Source organism: Macaca fascicularis, chromosome 5 (genome assembly GCF_037993035.2).
Source record: "Macaca fascicularis isolate 582-1 chromosome 5, T2T-MFA8v1.1".
Classification (NCBI taxonomy): domain Eukaryota; kingdom Metazoa; phylum Chordata; class Mammalia; order Primates; family Cercopithecidae; genus Macaca; species Macaca fascicularis.
In genome coordinates this window covers 19,984,720-20,006,888 of record NC_088379.1, presented here as the reverse complement: position 1 = coordinate 20,006,888, position 22,169 = coordinate 19,984,720, and the positions used below count along the sequence as shown (strand labels likewise).

The window sequence follows — 22,169 nt, the reverse complement described above, 5'->3', positions numbered from 1 at the left end:
ACTAAATACAAAAATTAGCCAGGTGTAGTGGGGCGTTCCTCTAATTCCAGCTACTTGGGAGGCTGAGGCAGGAGAATTGCTTTAACCTGAAAGGCGGAGCTCGCAGTGAGTCGAGATTGCGCCACTGCACTCCAGTCTGGGCAACAAGAGCGAGACTCCATCTCAAGATAAAAGAAGAAAAGAAAAAAAAAAATGAGACCTGCTGTAGATACACTCACTGTTCTTGGAATGCTTCAAGTAGTGATTTATTTCACATTATCTTACGCAGCACCTTCAGGGTGCCAAGTAAGATAATCCTTCCAGTCTTTTGGCAGGACCTAAGTAAAAGAACGAAGCCAACAGCCTCACAGTGCTTCATGCTTTATAGAGAAGGACTCAACCTCTGCGCACACGGCCTGAGTTCTGAATCAGCTTTCTCAAAAAGTGACATTGTTCTTCATAACATGATTTGGTTTCTGCATTAGAAGACTTGTTTCCAAAGCATGTCTTCAGAAGGTAGGACTCACACTCATATCCGTTCGTAAGGCAAGATGTTCTGTAGTCGTGTTCTGGACAGCATGGTTTGACCTCAGAGTCAAATTTGCATAATTATGAGTTGAGCTGTACCAAGCTTCTATTGTACTTTAAGAGAAGTTGTGAGAAAGGGGAGAATGATACCTATTTTTAAAACTCATTCTGTTGTTCCCAGATGATTTGAATTCCAATTTCTAGCCCAATTGTGTCATGGCCTGAGGGGACTGTTGAGTCAAACTTAGGACAACCTCGGCCCTGAGAGACTGAAATCTAAAGAACAAAGGACAAAAAGAGACAGCCAGGAAGCTCAAGGGTGTCTGGGTTTGGGAATTTGTTGTCTGATTAAAATTAAATTTGTTAGAAGCTCCATGAATTAAAATACTATTTGTATTTTGCTTATCTCTGGATGCAAATACACGTTTGAATTGGCTCCTCTGCAAGATGCCTGAGTGATGATATGTCGGCATGGCCTGGAGATGACTCCAGAGGCCAGAGTCCCATCTGGTTCTGGTTTTTGTCTCAAACGAAACATTCATCTTTCCCAAATCTAAATTTCACAGGGGTAAAATGCAGAAAAACAACTTCCTGTGTTCCTTCCAGCTCTGAGATCCCATCACTTCATACCTTATTCTACCATGTGTTTCTTATCAGCACAGGCTGGTCTGGCTGGTCTGGTGATCTGAAGGTGCCTGAGGCATATTTTCCCTGGAAAGAAATCCAGGCATTGGAGGCTCAGCAGCCAACTAGTTTGTGATTTAAAATCTTTTATCCCCTAGGATTTTGAACCAAGTAATTTAATTGTTGCCATCTCTTGAAATAGCATATTGACTAAGCTCATGGTCTTTGGTGTCAAAAAGCCAGGGATTAAATCCCAGCCCTGTCATTTAGAAGCTGTGTGACCTTGAGTGAGTTATTTAAGAAATGTGAGTCCCACTTTACTCCTTGTAGAATGAGGGCTACATGACTTCTTGTAAAATGTAGCTATCTCACTGAACTTCTGCCTGTATTAAAATGAGATAATATACAACCAGGCTTAGAGCAAAAGTTCTCCATAGGGTGATGGTTGCTATTGACATTCCCAGCACAGTGCTCAGTAACCTGGACTTTGGGCTGCTGAAGACACCTGTCTTCACCTTGTTTGCTAACTAGCCATTTGGCCAAGGGTTACTTGAGTTTTGGCCAAGTTAGACTTTCCAAGCCTCAATTTTCTCATTTATAAAATAGGGATGATAATCCTTCTCTTGAAAGGTGTTGTGAAGATGAAATGACATAATTGGCTAGCAAACTGCCCAGCACTCACTGTGCAAACTTTGTGGCTAACAAGACCTGCTTTTATCAGTGTTGTGTGTCATTTGAATATAGGTAGATATATGAGTTTGCTAGGGCTGCCGCAACAAAATGCCACAGACTGGTTGGCTTAAGCAACAGAAATTTATTCTCTCACAGTTCTAAAGGCTGGAAGTTCAAGGTCCAGGTACCAGCCATGCAACATCTTCCCACTCCGTCTTCACATGGCCTTTCTTCTGTGAGCCCAAGAAGACATTTGAGGTACCCCAACATTCCTGGTGTGTCTTCCTCTTCTTAAAAGGACACCAATCCTACAAAGCTTTTATGACCTTATTTATCCTTACCTTTTTTGTTTTTGTTTTTTTGAGATGTATCGTCACTCTCGTTGCCCAGGCTGGAGTGCAGTAGTGAGATCTCGGCTCACTGCAGCCTTTGCCTCCCGGGTTGAAGGGATTCTTCTGCCTCAGCCTCCCAAGTAGCTGGGATTACAGGCACCCGCCACCACGCCCGCTTAATTTTTTGTATTTTTAATAGAGACTGGGGTTTTGCCCTGTTGGCCAGGCTGGTCTCAAACTCCTGACCTCGGTGATCCACCCACCTTGGCCTCCCAAAGTTCTCGGATTACAGGTGTGAGCCACCACTCCCAGCTTATCCCTAACTATCTTCTTAAAGGCCCTACCTCCAAATACAGGGTTAGACCTTCAACATATGAATTTGAGGAGGGACACAATTCAGTCCACCATAGAACCAGAAGTCAGCCTGCAGTAGATTAAGGGGAGAGCAAGAAAACAGATCTAATGAATATAGTTAACTTTTCTGAGGAGTTTGACAAAATAAGAGAGAAGAGAGGTTATCATTATTTATATCATTATTTCTGTTGGTATTGAAAGAGACTGTGGCGAAGTGGAAAGAACATAAGCTGTAGCATCAAAGACCTGGGTGTAAATCCTGTCCCTGTGCATACATACGGAAACCCATTATATATGCATAAGATATACGTATATGTTTATATATATATAAAAATACATATTTGACTTCTGGTCATGAATTTCTTCATATCCATGAGACTCAGTCTCCATGTATGTGAAAAATAAACAATTACACCTCACTCTGGGGTTATTGTGAGGATTAGGATTATGCCAATCAAGCACCTTGCCCATCTCCTGGGATACAACAGGGGCTCAATAAATGTTAGGCACTGGGTTAAAACCGCCCAAAATGCAGGCTCTTACAAGGTGGCTGAGTCACAACGAGAATTCACAGTCCTACATGCGAATCACGCTGTGCTCCCCACAGTTTGCCTCCAGGAATCAGAGTTGATTGGGTTCAGTGATGTTGCTTTTTTTTTTTGAGGCGAAGTCTCACTCTGTCGCCCAGGCTGGAGTGCGGTGGTGCGATCTCAGCTCACTGCAAGCTCCGCCTCCCAGGTTCACGCCATTCTCCTGCCTCAACCTCCCGAGTAGCTGGGACTACAGGCGCCCGCCACCATGCCTGGCTAATTTTTTTGTATCTTTAGTAGAGAACGGGTTTCACCGTGTTAGACAGGATGGTAGTGGTGTTGCTTTTTTAACTTATTGTATGCTGGTGATTGCTGATGATTTCAGTTTTGTTTTTAGAGCCTGTCAGCTGCCTAGACATAGAAACAGCCCTTTGGCAGGTAGGAGTCATTAAGAAGTAAGGTACCAGACTGCTGGAAAAGCAAGAGAGCCCACAGGCAGACACTTCAAGAGCGTTTTTTGTTTTGTTTTGTTTTATTTTGTTTTTTCTTTTTTTTTTAAATGCTGCATGTGATGATCATCCTATCATACACACTTAATTCAATTATACTGATCCTCCAGCCCTGTGTCTTTTTTTTTTTTTTTTTTTGAGACGGAGTCTCACGCTGTTGCCCAGGCTGGAGTGCAGTGGTGTGATCTCGGCTCACTGCAAGCTCCGCCTCCCGGGTTCACGCCATTCTCCTGCCTCAGCCTCCTGAATAGCTAGGACTACAGGCGCCCGCCACCGCGCCCAGCTAATTTTTTGTATTTTTAGTAGAGACGGGGTTTCACTGTGGTCTCGATCTCCTGACCTTGTGATCCGCCCGCCTCGGCCTCCCAAAGTGCTGGGATTACAGGCTTGAGCCACCGCGCCCGGCCGCCCTGTGTCTTTTGTCTCAGACTTTGCACAGAGAAAGAAACTCTGTAGCACAGCTCAGATTACTGCCCAATACAAAGGCACAGAAGTTAATCCGCTGTTTTGTTTCTTTCCTGTGTAGAGGGTCACTAGGTCTAGACAAGGTTATGTTATGATTGAAAGACTGCTCAGAAAATGTAATTAAAATCCCCCGTACTTTTGCTGTATTTCCCAACACAATGAATAGAGAACATAGTGATTCTGAAGAAGACATTTGAGGTCCACCAACGGACCACAAATTTCAGTTTGAAAATTATTTCCCTATAGGGCAGCAAATATTCAAGGGATTGGAGAGGATCATAAAGTTGAGCGGGAACATCGTTTGTTTACCAGATTATTCTTAAGTGACAAAGGAGTATCAGACTCCCTGTTAGGTTCACAGGATAAACAAGACATGTAAGATACTGATCTTGTCTGCAAAAATACTCACGATGGAGAAAACAAACATGAGCAGATCGTGATGTTATGTTTTACATGCTATACAAGAACCAGAGTGTAGGAACGATGACCAGGAGGTCATCAATTCTTCATAGTGGGACAATCCAGAGAGACTTCAGAGATGAGGCACTTATCTTTAAATTGGATCCTGAAAGATACATACATTTTAACAGGTGGAAAAGGAAAGTGGAACATTTTAGGTTGAAGAAATTGCACTATAAATGATTCAAAAGGAGATTACATCAGATATTGTTCAAGAAAGCATACCCTTTCTATTCGATATTGTCTATTTACATAAAGTCTATTGCACGGTATTTGCTCCTGCATTGGCAAATACAGTAATACAACATAGTTGAAGTCATTGGATCAACAGCAGTCTAAAAGCAACATTTTCCGTCATCTTTTCTATCTCAGGACCCATTGAATAGAATCAACCCATTTGTTCAAATGAATGAAGGAGAAAATTGAAGGAGCCCCATTTTGGCTTTTTTGGTTTTCCCCATAAAGCCCAGATCAATTTGTTAATGCCTAGGTGCCCTTTTCCAGCTACTTTTAGCTCTTCCCACATACTTTAGGAGCACAACTACTTACTTTCCCACCAATTTTATCCTTGTCTGCCCAGTTTATTCTTAGCCTTCTCATCTTTTCATGTCCTTTTCTATTGTTTTTATTCATCAATCACTATTCTGAAGCTTTTCCATTTCACTCTTTCCAGATAAGTTATTATAATATAAAAAGTACAAAGCAAATGTTTGTTTTTATCTATTACTCATTTTCACAAATAGAGCCACTCCAAGTGTTTGTTTCATCACCAATATTGTTGTTGTTGTTGTTGTTTTTTTTTGGTAAACTCCTTGAGGGCAATAATTAAGATACCCTAAGATTAGGGTACCACTGACCTTCTCTTTGCTAAGTGAGAGCTTTGGCCCCTCAATGTTCTCAGTGAGGCAGAGCAATAAGGAGGAGCAGATGTTAGCAAGAGGTAGTGTCAAAAATGACTCAACATTGGCAAAGAGGACTACATTTCCAACTGACCCATGGGACAAGGGATTGGGGTCCTAGTGGTCCTGGGACAAGAGGAGCTGACTGTTATCTTTAGATCCTTCTCTCTGAGTCTAGAATGTGTAGTCAAGAAGAAGGGATAGAAAAGGGAAGCCATGGCTTCATACTGAGCCTGGATGTTTTTATTCCTGCTAAGTTCTTCATCTGAGGTGTGGATTGGTTTACACAACAGAGAGAATTCCTATAGGCCACCATCTGACCCTACTTCAAAGGAGCTGGACTGAAGGATGATATTCTTTGAGACACAAGTACCTAAACCCTAATATATTTCCAAATCTTTCAGACTTGCGCTTACATGACCCTAGGGCAAATGTGCAGATATTACCAGATGTTACTTGGGCCAGAAAAGGTTCTGTGGACAAATACCTTTGGGGTCATTTGGGTTATGCAAAGTTAAACAGGACTCTTTGTTACAGGTCTTCTCAAACCTACATTTTTTAATATTTTGTGACAAAATTATATTAAAGTTCACAGCATTTTCCAAACATCTATGGGCACGAAATTCCCTTTTGCATAAAACATCTTTGAGAAATTATAGTGTAAACATAATTCACAAAGCAACGTATAATATTTTAAAGCTTATCTATACCTATTGACCCTATTGACTACAAAATGGACCTAAATAGAACATCCCGTAGGCCCCCGTCCATCCAGTATGTACCCCTGAAACCAACTGGCTACTGGTTACTTTACCCATGTCAGCACCTAATCTGAACATTTTATTTTGTAGCTCAAGTCAAAATACCTGATTTCTTTTTACACTTTACTTGTAAAATAAGCAGATGTCCTTCAATTCTTTTTTTTCCTCATAAATTATTGGGGTACAGGTGGTATTTGGTTACATGAGTAAGTTCTTTAGTGGTGATTTGTGAGATTTTGGTGCACCCATCACCCATGTATACACTGCACCATATTTGTAGTCTTTTATCCCTCTCCTCTTTCCCATTCTTCTCCCGAGGTCCCCAGAGTCCATTGTATCATTCGTATGCTTTTGTGTCCTCATAGCTTAGCTCACACAAATCAGTGAGAACACATGATGTTTGGTTTTCCATTCCTGAGTTATGTCACTTAGAATAATAGTCTCCAGTCTCATCCAGGTCACTCCAAATGCCATTAATTCATTCCTTTTTATGGCTGAGTAGTATTCCATTATATAAATATATCAGTTTCTTTATCCACTTGTTGATTGATGGGCATTTGGGTTGGTTCCATGATTTTGCAATTGTGAATTGTGCTACTGTAAACATGCGTGTGCAAGTATCTTTTTTGAATAGTGACTTCTTTTGCTTTAGATAGATACCCAGTAGTGTGATTGATGGATCAAATTGTAGTTCTACTTTTAGTTAAGAAATCTCCACATTGTTTTCCATAATGGCTGGACTAGTTGACATTCCCACAAGCAATGTAGAAGTGTTCCGTCTTCACTGCATCCACACCAACATCTACTGTTTTTTGATTTTTTGATTATGGCCATTGTTGCAGGAGAAAGGTGGTACTGCATTGTGGTTTTGATTTACATTTCCCTGATCATTAGTGATGTTGAGCATTTTTTCATGTTTGTTGGTCATTTGTATATCTTCTTTAGAGAATTGTCCATGTTCTTAACTTACTTTTTGATGGGATTGTTGGTTTGTTTCTTACTGATTTGAGTTCATTGTACATTCTGGATATTAGTCCTTTGTCAGATGTATAGATTGTGAAGATTTTCTCCCACTCTGTGGGTTGTCTGTTTACTCTGCTGACTGTTCCTTTTGCCATGCAAAAGTTCTATAGTTTAATGAGATACCAGCTATTTATCTTTGTTTTTATTGCATTTGCTTTTGGGTTCTTGGTCATGAGATCCTTGCCCAAGCCAATATCTAGAAGGGTTTTTCCAATGTTATATTCTAGAAATTTTACAGTATCTGGTCTTAGATTTAAGTCCTTAATCCATCTTGAGTTGATTTTTGTATAAGGTGAGAGAAGAGGACCCAGTTTCATTCTCCTACATGAGGCTAGTCAATTATCCCAGCACCATTGGTTGAAAGGGTATCCTTTCCCCCACTTTATGTTTTTGTTTGCTTTGTCAAAGATCAGTTGGCTGTAAGTATTTGGGTTTATTTCCAAATTCTCTATTCTGTTCCATTGGTCTATGTGCCAATTTTTATACCAGTACCATGCCATTTTGGTGACTATGGCTTTATAGTATAGTTTGAAATCAGGTAGTATGAGGCCTCCAGATTTGTTCTTTTTGCTTTGTCTTGCTTTGGCTATGAAGCTATGCAGGCTCTTTTTTGGTTCCACATGAATTTTAGAATTGTTTTTTCTAATGCTGGGAAGAATAATGGTGGTATTCTGATGGGGATTACGTTGAATTTGTAGATTGCTTTTGGCAGTATGGTCATTTTCACAATATTTATTCTACCCATCCATGAGCATGGGATGTGTTTCCATTTGTTTGTGTCATTTATGATTTTTTTCGACAGTGTTTTGTAGTTTTCCTTGTAGAGGTCTTTTGACTCCTTTGTTAGGTATATTCCTAAGTATTTTATATTTTTGCAGCTATTGTAAAGGGGTTGAGTTCTTGATTTGATTCTCTGTTTGGCCACTGTTAGTGTTTAGAAGAGCTACTGATTTTTGTACATTAATCTTCTATCCAGAAACTTCGCTGAAGTCTTTTATCAGTTCTAGGAGCTTTCTGGAGAAGTCCTTAGGGTTTTCAAGGTAAACAATCATGTAATCAACAAACAACGAGAGTTTGACTTCCTCTTTACCAATTCGGATGCCCTTTCTTTCTCTTGTCTGATTGCTCTGGCTAGGACTTCCAATACTACATTGAAGAGGAGTGGTAAGAGTGGGCATCCTTGTCTTGTTCCCATTCTCAGAGGGAATGCTTTCAACTTTTCCCCATTCAATATTATGTTGGCTGTGGGTGTGTCATAGATGGCTTTTATTACATTAAGGTATGTGCCTTCTATGCCAATTTTGCTGAGTTTTAATCATAAAGAAATGTTGGATTTTGTTGAATGGTTTTCAGCATCTACTGAGATGATCATGTGATTTTTGTTTTTGATTCTGTTTATGTGGTATATCAAATTTATTGACTTGCGTATGTTAAACCATCCCTGCATTCCTGGTATGAAACCCACTTGATCATGGTGAATTATCTTTTTGATATGTTGTTGGATTTGGCTAGCTAGTATTTTGTTAAGGATTTTAACATATATGTTCATCAAGAATATCAGTCTGTAGTGTGTAGTGTTCTCTTTTGGTTATGTCATTTGCTGGTTTTATTATTAGGGTGATGCTGGCTTCATAGAATGAATTAGGGAGGTTTCCTTCTTTCTCTGTCTCCTTGTATCTTTCTTCAGATGTCCTTCAATTCTGACAGTCTAAGGTTCTATTTTTGTTTGTTTGTTTGTTTGAGACATGGTCTCATCCTGTCACCCAGACTGGACTGCAGTGGTGCCATCACTGCTCACTGCAGCCTCAGCCTCCTGGGCTCAAGCAATCCCCCGACCTCAGCCTCCCAAGTAGCTGTGCAAAATATCCGATTTCAATGGAATCCTTAGAGAACATTAGCAGAGTCTATCTTGTAGTTGCATTATACATAGGGCACAAAACTGATTATTATTAAATGACAATTCCATTGTTTATAACTAGTGGTTGTTATATAGAAACAAATTCCAGGTTGGACTATTGGTGATCTTTTATGTTTTTCTAACTGTACCTTAAAAATGCTAGAGATGCTGGTGAGGTTGTAGAGAAAAAGGGAAACTTTTACACTGTTGGTGGGAGTGTGAATTAGTTCAACCATTGTGGAAGATTCCTCAAAGACCTAGAGGCAGAAATACCATTTGTCCCAGCAATCCCATTACAGGGTATATACCCAAAGGAATATAATTCATTCTATTATAAAGATACATGCATGCATATGTTCGTTGCAGCACTATTCACAATAGGAAAGTCACAGAATCAACCTAAATGCTCACAAATGATAGATTGGAAAAAGAAAATGTGGTACATATACACCATGGAATACTATGCAGCCATAAAAAGGAGAGAGATCATTTTATTTGCAGGCACATAGATGGAGTTGGAAGCCATTATCTACAGCAAACTAATGCAGGAACAGAAAACCAAACACTGCATGTTCTCACTTGTAAGTGGGAGCTGATTGATGAGAACACATGGACACACTGCTGGGGAACAACACACACTGGGCACCTGTTGGGGGAGGGAGTGGATCAGGAAGAATAGCTAATAGATGCTGGGTTTCATACTTGGGCGATGGGATGATCTGTGCAACAAACCACTGTGGCACACGTTTTCCTATGTAAGAAACCTGCACATCCTGAACATGTACCTCTGAACTTAAACGTTGGAAAAAATAAAGAAATATATGTTACTACACTGTTAGATATAGAGTAATATATATTACTACTTAAACTTTTTATTTGAAGTAATCATATAATGCACTGATTATCTGAAATTCCTGTGCTCTTTTTTGTTATCTTAAAAAAAAATGCTAGAGTTGTAATATCTACATTAATGACAAGAATATGCAAAAAAAAAAATCATGTCCAAGTGTTTTAGCTTAATGCGCTTAAACTGGGAAATGTAAAGGCCTTATTGGCATTTTGAGGGTCCTTCCTCTGTGGACAATCACAGACATTAGCAGACATGTTCTTCTGTTTTCCTGTGTTGCTATGTGTAAGCCTCAGTGAGCAGTGGCTGGTCCTAAGACTCTTTCTTGTTTTCTTCCACAGACAGCGTGGAAGATGAACTGGAGATGGCCACTGTCAGGCATCGGCCTGAGGCCCTTGAGCTTCTGGAAGCCCAGAGCAAATTTACCAAGAAAGAGCTTCAGATCCTTTACAGAGGATTTAAGAACGTAAGAACTTTCTTTTTGATTTTACTTTCACACAGTTCCCAGAGGAATATTGAGACATGAGAGAAAAAGGGGGAAAATATCCCATTCTGTGAGAGCCCCATCATATGTGTATTTCATACTGATCCTTCCTAGATAGGAATATAATCAGTATCTGTGGACTTTGATTCTCTGTGGCACACCCATGCTGGTACACTGTAATTGCCCATTAAACAAAGAGAGTTTCTGAGAAAGGTTTATTCAATTCAGTTCTTGGTTGAAATATTTTCTCTTTGTCAACTATAATGACATAATTTCAATAAACCTCCATTGTTTCTTTAGTTTTTAAATACAGGCTAGTGCTTGACTTGAGTCTTGAATATAGATTGAGGTCTATCAAGGGATTCCATTCCTGGCATTGGAGGATAATTACTGTAACTTTCATAGTTGAAAAAACCATGTTGCCAATGTCTGTAAACCAGAAGTATCTGTAGGTCATCACTGTACCTGGTTCTCTGCAATCCAGGTGTGCAGATGCCCCTCCCTCCTGGGTGAATCATCTCCAAAAGGGAATGAGAGCCCGGAAAAACCCCAGAGGATGGGGTGACAGAAAGTGAGTGGATCCAGGCAGTCTATGAGACACAGTCTCTTACTAAACACTTTGTATGTGCTAAGGGTTAAACTAGATGCTGCAGGTTATTCAAAAGTCAGAGAAGATACACTTCTATCCTTATGGAGCTTATGGTCTGAACAGGGAGAGAAAACTTGTTGTCATGAATCTATTTGAAAACAGGTCATCCTTAAAGGCATCAAATGTTTATGTATCAAATAGCATACACCCCCCAACATATAGTTTGTTCTTATACATATGGAAACCAACGTAGCTACAGGCACCCCTGGAAATCCAAATTAAATTGCTTTGATCCCTTTTGAAACCCATCCCCTAAGATCCCCAGTTCCATGGCATGTAGAAGTCTGTGATGTCCAAGGATTTCTTCTAATTCCATCCTCTTCACATCTGTCCCCCCCACAACTGCTGCCTTTGTCCAACCTTATGCAGACCAGATAAGAATCTCTGCCTCTTCTCTGGGATCCACAACAACAATTTACTCAGAGAATTCATACCTGTAGTTGACACTGCAGAATATTTTTATAGGGTTTCCACATGCACACTGCACACAAGTTTCCACCATCTGTCTGAATGAATGGGGTCTGTCTTTCTCCCATTTCTGCTCCTCACCCCCTTCTCCTTGCCCTGGGCTTTCTAAGTTTTTCTCCCTCTATTATGCAGAGTAAGTTTGTTTCTCCTCCAAAACTTAATGATCTGCAAAGAGCTAGGACTTTGTGGCAATAGATGGGGGCAGAGGAGATTATAATGGAGATGAGTGCTCATCACACACACAAACCGCTGATTAAAAGGAATCTTGATGGGTAATCTATCAAGACAATACATATAAATAAACCTGCGTAAAGAGAAAAGGGCTTTGACAACTAGGAAAGAGGATGAGTAGTTATGCCTATTCTATAACGGCTCTGCTTCAGAGACAGCAGGCATTTGCAATGAAACAGCGGTACTGACCACTGGCAGTAGAGAAACAATGAGCAGCAAGGACAGAAAGGAAAGGAGGTGTAAAAGACCAATCTGGACCAAAAGTCAGTGCTCAGAGGAGGCAAATCACAGAATAAAACTTCAAATGTGTTCATGTAAACACCTAAACTTCTTTGCTCTGATTCAGACATCTAGTAATAAGTATACTTTTTTTTTTCTTTTTAACATTGGATCGTACACCAGATACAAAATAGTTGTCGAACACAGGAGAACTGAATCCAATCTCCCAGCATCCCTGTATTCCTCGACTGCTGCTATGTTATTATTCCACTGCCATCCCGTAGGGTTTCTCTGTTTGGGGTCTGGCTGCCTTTCATTGCATTTGCTATAAATTGGAATCATGATTACTGCCATTATTAACCTTTGGAGCCAGCATCTCTGCAGCATGTCTAATACAAGTGCCACTTCACAATAAATTGCTAGGCTCCAAAGTCTGCATTCATTGCTTTATTTTATCTTTTGTTGCCCATATGTCCTTCTCTTCTTCCTTTTCTCTCCTTCCCCGCTTTTCCCAAACTCTTTCCTTTCCCCTTTTTTAATCCTTCTGACTCTACCTCTTATTTCTTCACTCCTCCTTTCTTTCTCTCCTTTTTTTTTAGTTTACCTCTTCTGTCTCTTCCCCTTGTGAATTATTGTCTCCTTTCAGCTCTTCCCCATTCTCCTCTTTCTCTATTTTTTTTCTCTTCTCTATCTTTATTGCTTTCTCTTTCTCCCATCTCACGCCGCCCCATGAGACAAATTTCCATCAGACCTGAATATGCCAAAAGCCTATTTTATATAGTTCTTTAAAAGAAAGGACTTTGCAGTTTGCTCAGAAAATATTAATAGACATCAGTGATAAATCAAACACGAGTGGCCTTTTAATTTTGATTTCCCCCTAGTCAAATGTACAGTTCTAATAAATGAACCCTAAGCATAGCAGAAATACACTAAGCAGGTCAGCGGCACTTGGGTTTTATAGCATGGTAGTAAACTGAAGCAGCTTCCATCCGAGAAAGGAAACCAACTGCCTTGGTTCCCCGAATACCAATTACCCCAAAGCCCTTAAGATCACAAACTCATTTCCCTGGAAACAGTTGGGATACTCATTTTTAATGAAACTTTGAAAACTCTCCATACTTTGATTCAAAGGATAAACCATTCGTCAACATATTAAAATGGTCACACTTGTGTGAAAGTAGCTCAACATAGCCAGGCACCCCTGCAAGTAAATATGACCAGCATAACTCCACCAAATTTTTTCCCATATGGTATCTCTGATACATCCCCTCACATTTTCAACATAGATTGTTAATGTAAATTGGAAATGAGAGGAAGGGAAGATAGCGAGAGAAAAATCTCCTCCCTCACCCCATCTTACTCACTGAGGCTCCCACACATTTTTAGGTCTCTTGCCAGATGCTGAGTGTCCAAAGGTGAGCAGCTGATAGAGACAGAAGAATATAGTACACTGTCTACCTATAATGAGCCTCAGAATCACCTGAAGGGCTTGTCAAGACACAGATTCCTGGGCCCCATCTTGGAAGATTATGACTTAGTAGGGTTGGGATTGGGTCACAGAATTTGCTTTTTTTTTTTTTTTTTTTTTTTTTTTTTTTACAAGTTCCCAGGTGATGCTGATGCTACTGGTCCAGAGACCACACTTTGAGAATCACTTGTTTTGTGCAGGCATCATAAGCTTTGGTGTCACTCAGCCTCAGGTCATGTTACTCATTTGGGCAGTTGCCTCTAACTCAGGAGACCATGTGTCTTTGTCTATAAACTGGGATAATGATAACTAGATTGCACTTTTTTAAAGAAAGAAATACAATAAACATGAAGTTCAATAAAAAGGAGTTATTGTAGTGTGGTCCCAAATGGTCAACCTCAGCTGTATGATCCGTCAAAGTAGGACAGTCATGGTTGGCCTACATACCTCCCAGGCAGTGTTTGGGTTTTGGACTACATAATTATGTATTAGGAAGGATGCAGAAAATGCAAACTATTATCTACAGATCAGCAGTCTCAAACTTAAATGCATGTTGCAACCATCTGGGGAGCTTTACAAATTAAAAATAGTGGCTACTATGCTTGGTGATTCTGATGTAATTGCTCTAGGAAAAAGCTTCAGCATTAGGAATTATAAAGCTCTTCAAGTAATTATGTTGTGCAGGCAAGATTGAGAACCACTGAACTAGATATATAACATATACAAGGTGCTTCTAGCACAAAAAGAAGTGACCTGTTAGTGATGAGCTCTATCATGGCAAATACCAATGACTAGGCTAGCTACATTGGAACTTCATGAAGTCTTTGGTGTGTATGTGAAGTGCATGTGTGTTGTGTGTGGGCGTATGTGTGTGTGTAGGGGTTGGAGAGAGGTAACAGGTCTTATTTTTGAGGATTTTTATTCAGTTAACTCTTGAATGATGCTTAGGAATTTTTCTTTCTTTTAATTTGAAGTCCTTAATTTATTAAGAATATTTTACATTATAACAGACAGTGAACAGAAAGCCATATTTGAGAACAAATGGTCAAAAGGTCACACAAATATCAATATACCTGTTTCATAATCTTGCTTTGCTGCACTCTTTCAAAACCAGTTATAGCTTCAGTTCAATTTTAGGTGGTTATAAATGATATACTGGGGCATTAAGTTTTAATATAGTGATGCCAATGCCGCTTTGGCATTTTCTGTCATTAATTAATAATATATAGCCTATTCTTCCCATTTTTAAGGCACAGGATGAGTTGCAAAGAGTTAGACCTCTATGCTTCAGACACCTGGTTCCTTCTTCTATGGAGTCTTTCCCCGCTTCCTTTTTTTTCTTTGCTCTGGATTATAATAGGTAAAATGATCCCTTAGAATCAACTATATCATTGAGGCATCACTTTAATACCTGCTAATGTCCTTTTGACATAAAATGTTATGTTACTATCTATCTTTTTTATCTAAAATAGAAGGATGTTTATATTCATTTTCTATTGGCAGGTAACTATTTGCCAAATACTAAATGGATTTCTAAATCCATTTAGTAATGGATTTAGAAAGCATTCATTCATAACATACTGTCCCAAGGATCAGGAGCTCAGAAATGACTTAGCTAAGTGCTCTGGTTGGAGTTTCATGAGGCCACCATTAGAATCATGATTGGGCTGCATTTCTTTCTGGATCGTGGATCCTTTTCTAAGCTCCTGCGGTTGTTGGCAGAATTCAATTCTTTGTGGTTGCACATATGAGATTCCCCTTGCTGGCTGTCAATGTGGGGCCACACAGCCCCTAGAGGCTACCTGCAGTCCGTTTCCACCTGGCCCTCTTGCAGGCTCCCTTGTAATATGGAAGCTGGCATCTTCAAAGCCAGCAACGTAGAGTCTCTCTAGTCCTATAATGGGTAGTACAATCATGGGTGTGGCATCTCATCCCATGAACTCTGTGTTATGCACGCACCTAATTGAAGAGACAATCTGAACAGGCAAAGTGTGAGCAACAAGGCTGTTGAGTCACCCAGGTACGAGTGGGCTGGGTCCAAAAAGGGAGTCAGCCCTTTTTGGGAGGTGGAGGGTGGTGGGATTGGAGCTAATTTCATAGGTTAGGGTAAGCAGTGGAAAGTTACAGTTAGGGGCCATTTATTGTGGGCGGGGGAAGAAGGTTGCAAGATACATTATCACAAGGTGGGAGGGGTCATAGAGCACAGTGTCACGAGGTTGATTGATCAGTTAGGGTAGAGCATGCTATAAGGGTAGACTGTTGCAAGGTTGCCTAATCAGCTAAGACAGGTACTAGCCGTTTTTCTTCTTTTGTGGTTTTCCTGTTGTCCCAGACTTACTGGCTCCAGGAGACCTTCTGGACATGTACGTGTGGGTCACAGGGATCATGAAGGCTTGACCATGGCACAGTCTGCTCAGGGGACCTCACGCTCTGCATATCTCAGCACTCAAGATGAGGAGAGTCGAAAAGGTGTGACTCACTGGGGGTCACAGACGGTGTATCCATCACAGTGGAGCTTGTGAGGAGGCAGCGATCCCCGTAGAGCAAAGCAGCTGAACGTGTTTTCAGTCACATCTCAAACGCACTTAATCCCCACTCTCAGTGTTTGGCTTGTTATCCAGACACCCTCCTTGGGCATTTCATCAAGAACAGAACCATACTTTTTTTTTTTTTTTTTTTTTCCATTTCTGCAAGAGTTTTGATGATGTAGCCAAAGGAACCAGCAGGTCATCTGAATTCTTTGATGGGGCTTTTCTACCCCATTCGAAGTGTTTGGGGACTTCTGTAGTAAGTGAAACAAGTGGAGGATAAAATTATAGGGATCTACGTTTTTGACAAAGTACATTTACATAAAAAGCACTAAGTCCCATTTATGGTGAGAAAGGAGAGAGGAGAAGTTTAGTTCCCCTAAACTTTGCATGAGAAACAATAAGATGCAGTGATTAGAACAGAGGAATTCACTGCTAACTGCATAAGGCAATTGCTCTTTTGTCACAAGCCCTCAGGGTTATTCTTGAACGCTTTCATAGACTCTGTGACCCTCAGTAAATCACTTCATTCCTGCCGGCTTCTGTCTCTCTGTCAGCAAATTAGGGATTAAAATCTTCTCTTTCAACCAGGAAGGAGAGTGGGTAATAATTGGTTTTGTTCAGCGTTTGAAAGACTCAGATAAAAGGCCTTTCTTAAGTGCAAAGCGTTATTCATGTACTTTAGAATTAAGGTAAGAACAGAGTTAAAATGCTATTTCCTTTGCCTTAGCAGGTCTGTCAGATTTCCAACAAGAAGGGCTTTCTGAAGGGATGATTGTCTATAAGCCTAAGCAGTTAACACGACTTCCCTTTTGACTTCCAAAGACTGACATAGTGCAAGCGCTGTCCGGGGTTCAAACCGTACCACTGCCATTTCTGAGCTTGAACAATGGCTTAGATTCTCTGGACATGAAACTATCCTTTCAAAATTTAGGATATTAATATCCATGTAGGTAAGAAGATAAATGATAAATGTTTTACTTAGTATCTTTAAAAGATAAGAGCCCTTCCGTTCTTTCCTTATTCTTCTACGTACAAAACTAACTAAACTTCACAATGTAATTAAGAATTCATAATGACTAAGTAATGTCATCTTGAAATACATTAAGCATTAGTTTATGTTATACATTATGTTGGTGCGAAAGAAATTGTGTTTTTTTGCCATTACTTTCAATGGCAAAAATCGCAATTACTTTCTCACCAATCTAATACATTCTGTGGCATTTAGATGCTTCTTGATTTATTTGTTTCTTTCTATTTTTTTGTTTTGTTTTGTTTTGTTTGAGATGGAGTCTCACTTTGTCGCCCAGGCTGGAGTGCAGTGGCGCGATCTCGGCTCACTGTAACCTCCGCCTCCTGGGTTCAAGCGATTCTTCTGCCTCAGCCTCCTGAGTAGCTGGGATTACAGGCATGCACTACCACGCCCAGCTAATTTTTCTACTTTGGGTAGAGACGGGATTTCACCATGTTGGCCAGGCTGGTCTCGAACCCCTGACCTCATGTGATCCGCCTGCCTCCGCCTCCCAAAGTGCTGGGATTACAAGCGTGAGCCACTGTGTACAACCTTCTTTCAAATTTTAAACTCGTAAAATGTCATGCTAAACATTTTAAATCATACAGAGGATTAGAAATTGAAATATCAAAGTGTCCTAGGTACAGTAAACTTCTAGTAAGGTGGGATGAGAAGTTTACTGTACCTAGGACAGTTTGATATTTCAACTTCTAATCCTCTGTATGATTTAAAATGTTTAGCATGACATTTTATAAGTTTAAAATTTGAAAGAAGGCTGTTAGTTTTCTCCTTTATTTTCATAGGTGTATTTTATGTGCATACATCTGTGTGGAGAGATTATTTTGACAAAAATGTTACCTTCATTTATGCAGTCACTTAGAAATCCAGGCTGCCCATGGTGGCTCATGCCTGAAATCCCAGCACTTTGGGAAACCTAGGCGAGTGAATCACTTTAGGCCTGAAGTTGAAGACCAGCTTGACCAACATGGCGAAATCCCCTCTCTACTAAAAATACAAAGATTAGCCAGGCATGGTGGTGTGCACCTGAAATCCCAGCTACTCAAGAGGTTGAGGCACAAGAATCCCTTGAACCTGGGAGGTGGAGGTTGCAGTGAGCCAAGATTGTGCCTCTGCACTCCAACCTGGGCGACAAAGTGAGACCCTGTCTCAAAATAAATAAATAAATAAAAGGGTAAATCCAGTTGTCTTTCTGGGCTCCTCCCTCAGAACCTCCTGTTTCTAATTAATCTCCAAACTCAGTATCTCTCACATCTGCCTCTGCCTTTCCTTCTCTCCACTGCCCTGCCTCTCACACGCTGCTGTCACTGTCACCGTCACCTCTCATCTGCATGTCTGCAATGGCCCAGACTCCTTGCCGACAGTCCTGTCTTCCCCTGAACCATTCTCCACTGTGCAACTGAAAAGGTGTTTCTAAAGAACAAATAGAAACCAGTCAGTTCCTATGTAAAACCAATTGCTGGCAGCTGCTTTTTTTTTTTTTTTTTTTTTTTTTTGCTATTAGAAGAGAGACTTAATTGTCTTACACGCTCACCCAACAAATATTTCTTGAACATCTACTATAAGTCAGATATTGGGTTAGATGCTGTCTATACTGCAATGACTCAACTAGTCCATGATCAGCCAGACCTTGACCAACCAGCTTCTGCTGACTTTTCCCATCTCACCCCTCGCTCTTCCCTATTTACTCTGCTCCAGCCAGAAGGAACTGCCTGCAGCTGAAGTGCACCCCTCTGAAGGGCCTTGACCTGGACTTTTTCTCCTGCGAGAAATGTTGCTTCCCACAACTCCCTTCTTCATCAGGACAATGCCCACACCTTCTCCACATCTATACTTAGACTTCCTTTCAATATATTTTTTCATTATTTATTCTCTGAGTGCTGAGTTCACGCTCATCACTGTGAAAGGTATTTAGGATATACTGGCAAAAAAAGGTAATTTTTCTTGAGAGTTTATATTCCATTGGGTGAAGATAGTGAAGATAGAAAAGAGGGGCAAAAAGCAAACCCATAGTTAAATAAGAAAATATCTAGTTGTGGTAGAAGGAGGATAACATTTGTTACAAAGAAGCAGAGCAGGAAGTTTCTTTCGGTGGGGCGGCTAGAGAAAGGGAAGTGGCATTGCATTGTATTTACAATGTCAAGAAGGGCACAGCCATGAGAAGGTAGAAAAAGTACATTCTAGGCACAAAGAGCAGCCCAAAACTGTGAGGCAAGAGTGAGCAAGAGTGACTGAAACCTGGAACATCGTTTGTATTTTATTTTAAGGATAGTGGGGAACTACCAGTTTTTAAAAGTTCAGATACAAATAAAGCATTGATTTTTTTTTTTTTTTTTCTTTTTAAGATGGCCCTGGAACGCTACTCTAAGCAAAATGGAGTGTAGGACGTCAAAGTAAAATTGGAGATCCTCTAGAAAGCTGGTCCAAGAGATTAAGATAGAAAGGAGATGTGGCTTAGACCAGGATAGTAGCAAGTAGAGAAGGAGAGAAATGATGGGCTTGGATATATGGTGGAGGTTGAGCTGAGTGGATGTCGTGATGGTTTGGATCAAAACGTGAAGGAAATTGAGGAGGACTCAGGGCTATCGTGAGAGTTTTGGGGTTGAAAGACTTATCTGTGGAAAAGCTTTCTCTGATATCTCCTTAAGTAGGTTTGGAGACTCTGCTGTGTGCTCCCATCATTGTGCTTATTTTGGGTTTCCTCTTCGCTTGTTGATTCCTCTCCTATTTTTTAAGCTTCCTGACAACAGGCACTGCACCTTCTTTACTACAAAATTCTCAGCCCTTCAGACTGTGTCTTGTATATGACAGGTAATCAATAAATATATGTGAACAAATGAATGACCCCAAACAAAAAGATTGGAGGCCAGCCCAGTAAAATTTTTATATTCTCTCACTTTCTTATTTTTAGTTCCTTCCACGTCTACTGAGTAAAATTGAAGTGCTATTAATTTGCTTTTTTTGAAAAATAATCTAATAATAGGGGGAGCAAAAGAGCATGGTTCCTGTAGTATAAGAACTACACACAGTAGTTTAAAACCTTCTATGTGTTTTATCAAGTACTACTCAAAAATGTTAAGAGCAATCTCAAATGATAACAAAGAACTTCCTTTGATTCCATTGCAAGACTCTCCATCTGGTAGATTGTTCATGTCCTGTGTTTGCCCATCAGATACTATTCTATCAAATGAGTAATGGGATTTCTATGTCTTAAAAATCCCTTTCACTCTTGCAACATATTTCAAAGTTGAGAAGAAGGAGATGGGGGTGTTGGTATCCAGCACATCACCGTATGTATTAAACAGAATAGGATCAATACTGCAACACACAGCTCCAGTATCTCAGTGGTTTAAGACAACAAATGTTTGTTTCTCTTTCATTTCCTAATCCTGTGTGATTCAGTTGGGGACAGGATGGGGTTTCTGTTCAACTCATTTATTGAGGATACTTCTTCCATCTCGTGGTTCCACTATTGCCTGTGGTGTCGGCTTCCTCCACTGGGTCATCTGCATCTGGTCCTCAGTTGAGAGCAGGAAGATGGTGTGGGGCATTTGGTGGGCCTATCTTGGACTAACGGACATTCCACCCATCAGAGATCAGTAATATGGTCCAACTTGACTTCAAGACAGGCTGAGAAACACAGTCTTCCTATGTACTCAGGTAGAAAATAAAATTTTATTTTCTCCAAATGAGAGAATGACATGAAAGATAGATATGTTAGGGGCTCCCAAGATTATCTCCCATTTTGATGATTTGCTAGGGGATGTACAAGACTCAATATACAATCACACAGTTATGATTTATTACAACAAAAGAATGCAAAGCAAAATCTGCAAAGGGAAAAGGCACATGGGATAATGTTTGGAGGAAACCTGAGGCAAGCTTCCAAGAATTCTTTCTGAGTGAAGTCTCACAGAAAATGCTTAATTCCCCCAGCAATGAATCACTATGATAGCATTTATAAAATGTTATCTAGCAAGGAAGCCATTAGACCTCCAGTACTTAGCAGGTACCTAAATTCCAGACTCCAAGAAGCAAAGCAGATGTTCAACATAAACCATATTGTTTGCATAAACAGTTTAAGCACAGTGAGCCATTGAATTCAAAGAATGGTAGACACGCTCCCAAAATCCAAGTGGCCAGCCTTGCAAGCAGGCCTTTCTAAGGACAGTGATCTCACACCACACCTGTTATGTTAACTCGTTTCTGTGCAAAAATGGACATATGTCGAGGTAAAATTTAGAATGTAATTAGATTCCAGTTCTGGTTACCCTTGGGCAAGATACTCCCTGGGTTTCATATGTCACCTGCAAAATTGAAGAATAACATCTCACAGATGCTTTGCAAAGACAATGAATGTAAAGCAAAAAGCACGGACCCTGTCTTATGACAACACTCAAAATGCAGCTGCTATTATTGTTATCGCTATTATCATTAACACTATTAGGACCACTGTTATCATGCCAGTACTCCGAATTGTGTTATAATCTAGAAGTTCTTTCTTAAAGTTTATTTTCCCCACTTTCAAACTTTGATTCACGTTACGTACATATATGTATATAAATTTGCTTTTTGAAAAATTATATAGTTATATATCTTTATCCAATATAGATATATACATTGTATACAATATAGATATCTATTTGCTTTTTGAAAAATCTAATGATAGGGGAATCTAATATATTCTTATATCTCTATGTATAGATATATTCTTATATAAAGATAGATATCTATAGATACTTGCTTTTTGAAAAATTATGTATGACTATAGCTATAGATCTATATCTCTGTAGATATATATGCTGTATTCAAATCGGAATATAGTTGAATTTGGGTGCATGCTAAGCACTGGATGTCTAATGACTTATTTGTTAGATAACATTTTATAAATTTTATCACAATGATAATGTTATACGTATATTCACACATATAAATTTGAGAGTTACCGCCCAGAAAAAGTTAGAAAACACAGATTTGTTCTTAGCCCTATGAAGGGTTGTCAGAGAACAAATCTGAAAATAGTGCCTTTATTGTGGTTACTTTTATTCTGTCCCTTGAGTTCCTCAAGAAGCTAACATAATCTTTCTCATAATGATTCCCTCACTGGGATTTTGCAAAAATCAAGAGTTAGCATAATTTTTGATGTCTTAAAGACATAACATAAAAAGGTAGGTAGTTTTTAAAAACAGCTTATGTAAAAGTAACTTCTAAAT

At 39.8% G+C, this 22,169-nt stretch overlaps 1 protein-coding gene across 12 annotated transcripts in view; it reads left to right on the top strand.

Annotated features, from left to right (window-relative positions):
* KCNIP4 (potassium voltage-gated channel interacting protein 4) overlaps positions 1 to 22,169 on the top strand; it is a 1,214,918-nt gene that overhangs the window by 1,080,097 nt on the left and 112,652 nt on the right. For 10 of the 12 annotated variants that reach the window (XM_045393214.3, XM_005554562.5, XM_045393212.3 and 7 more), the window contains one exon: positions 10,221 to 10,345. In XM_045393214.3, coding sequence (XP_045249149.1) covers positions 10,221 to 10,345 — 125 coding nt within the window. Of the gene's footprint in view, positions 1 to 83; positions 496 to 10,220; positions 10,346 to 22,169 lie in introns of those variants that run through there. The other 2 variants (XM_074039467.1, XM_074039466.1) reach the window with 1 other exon arrangement.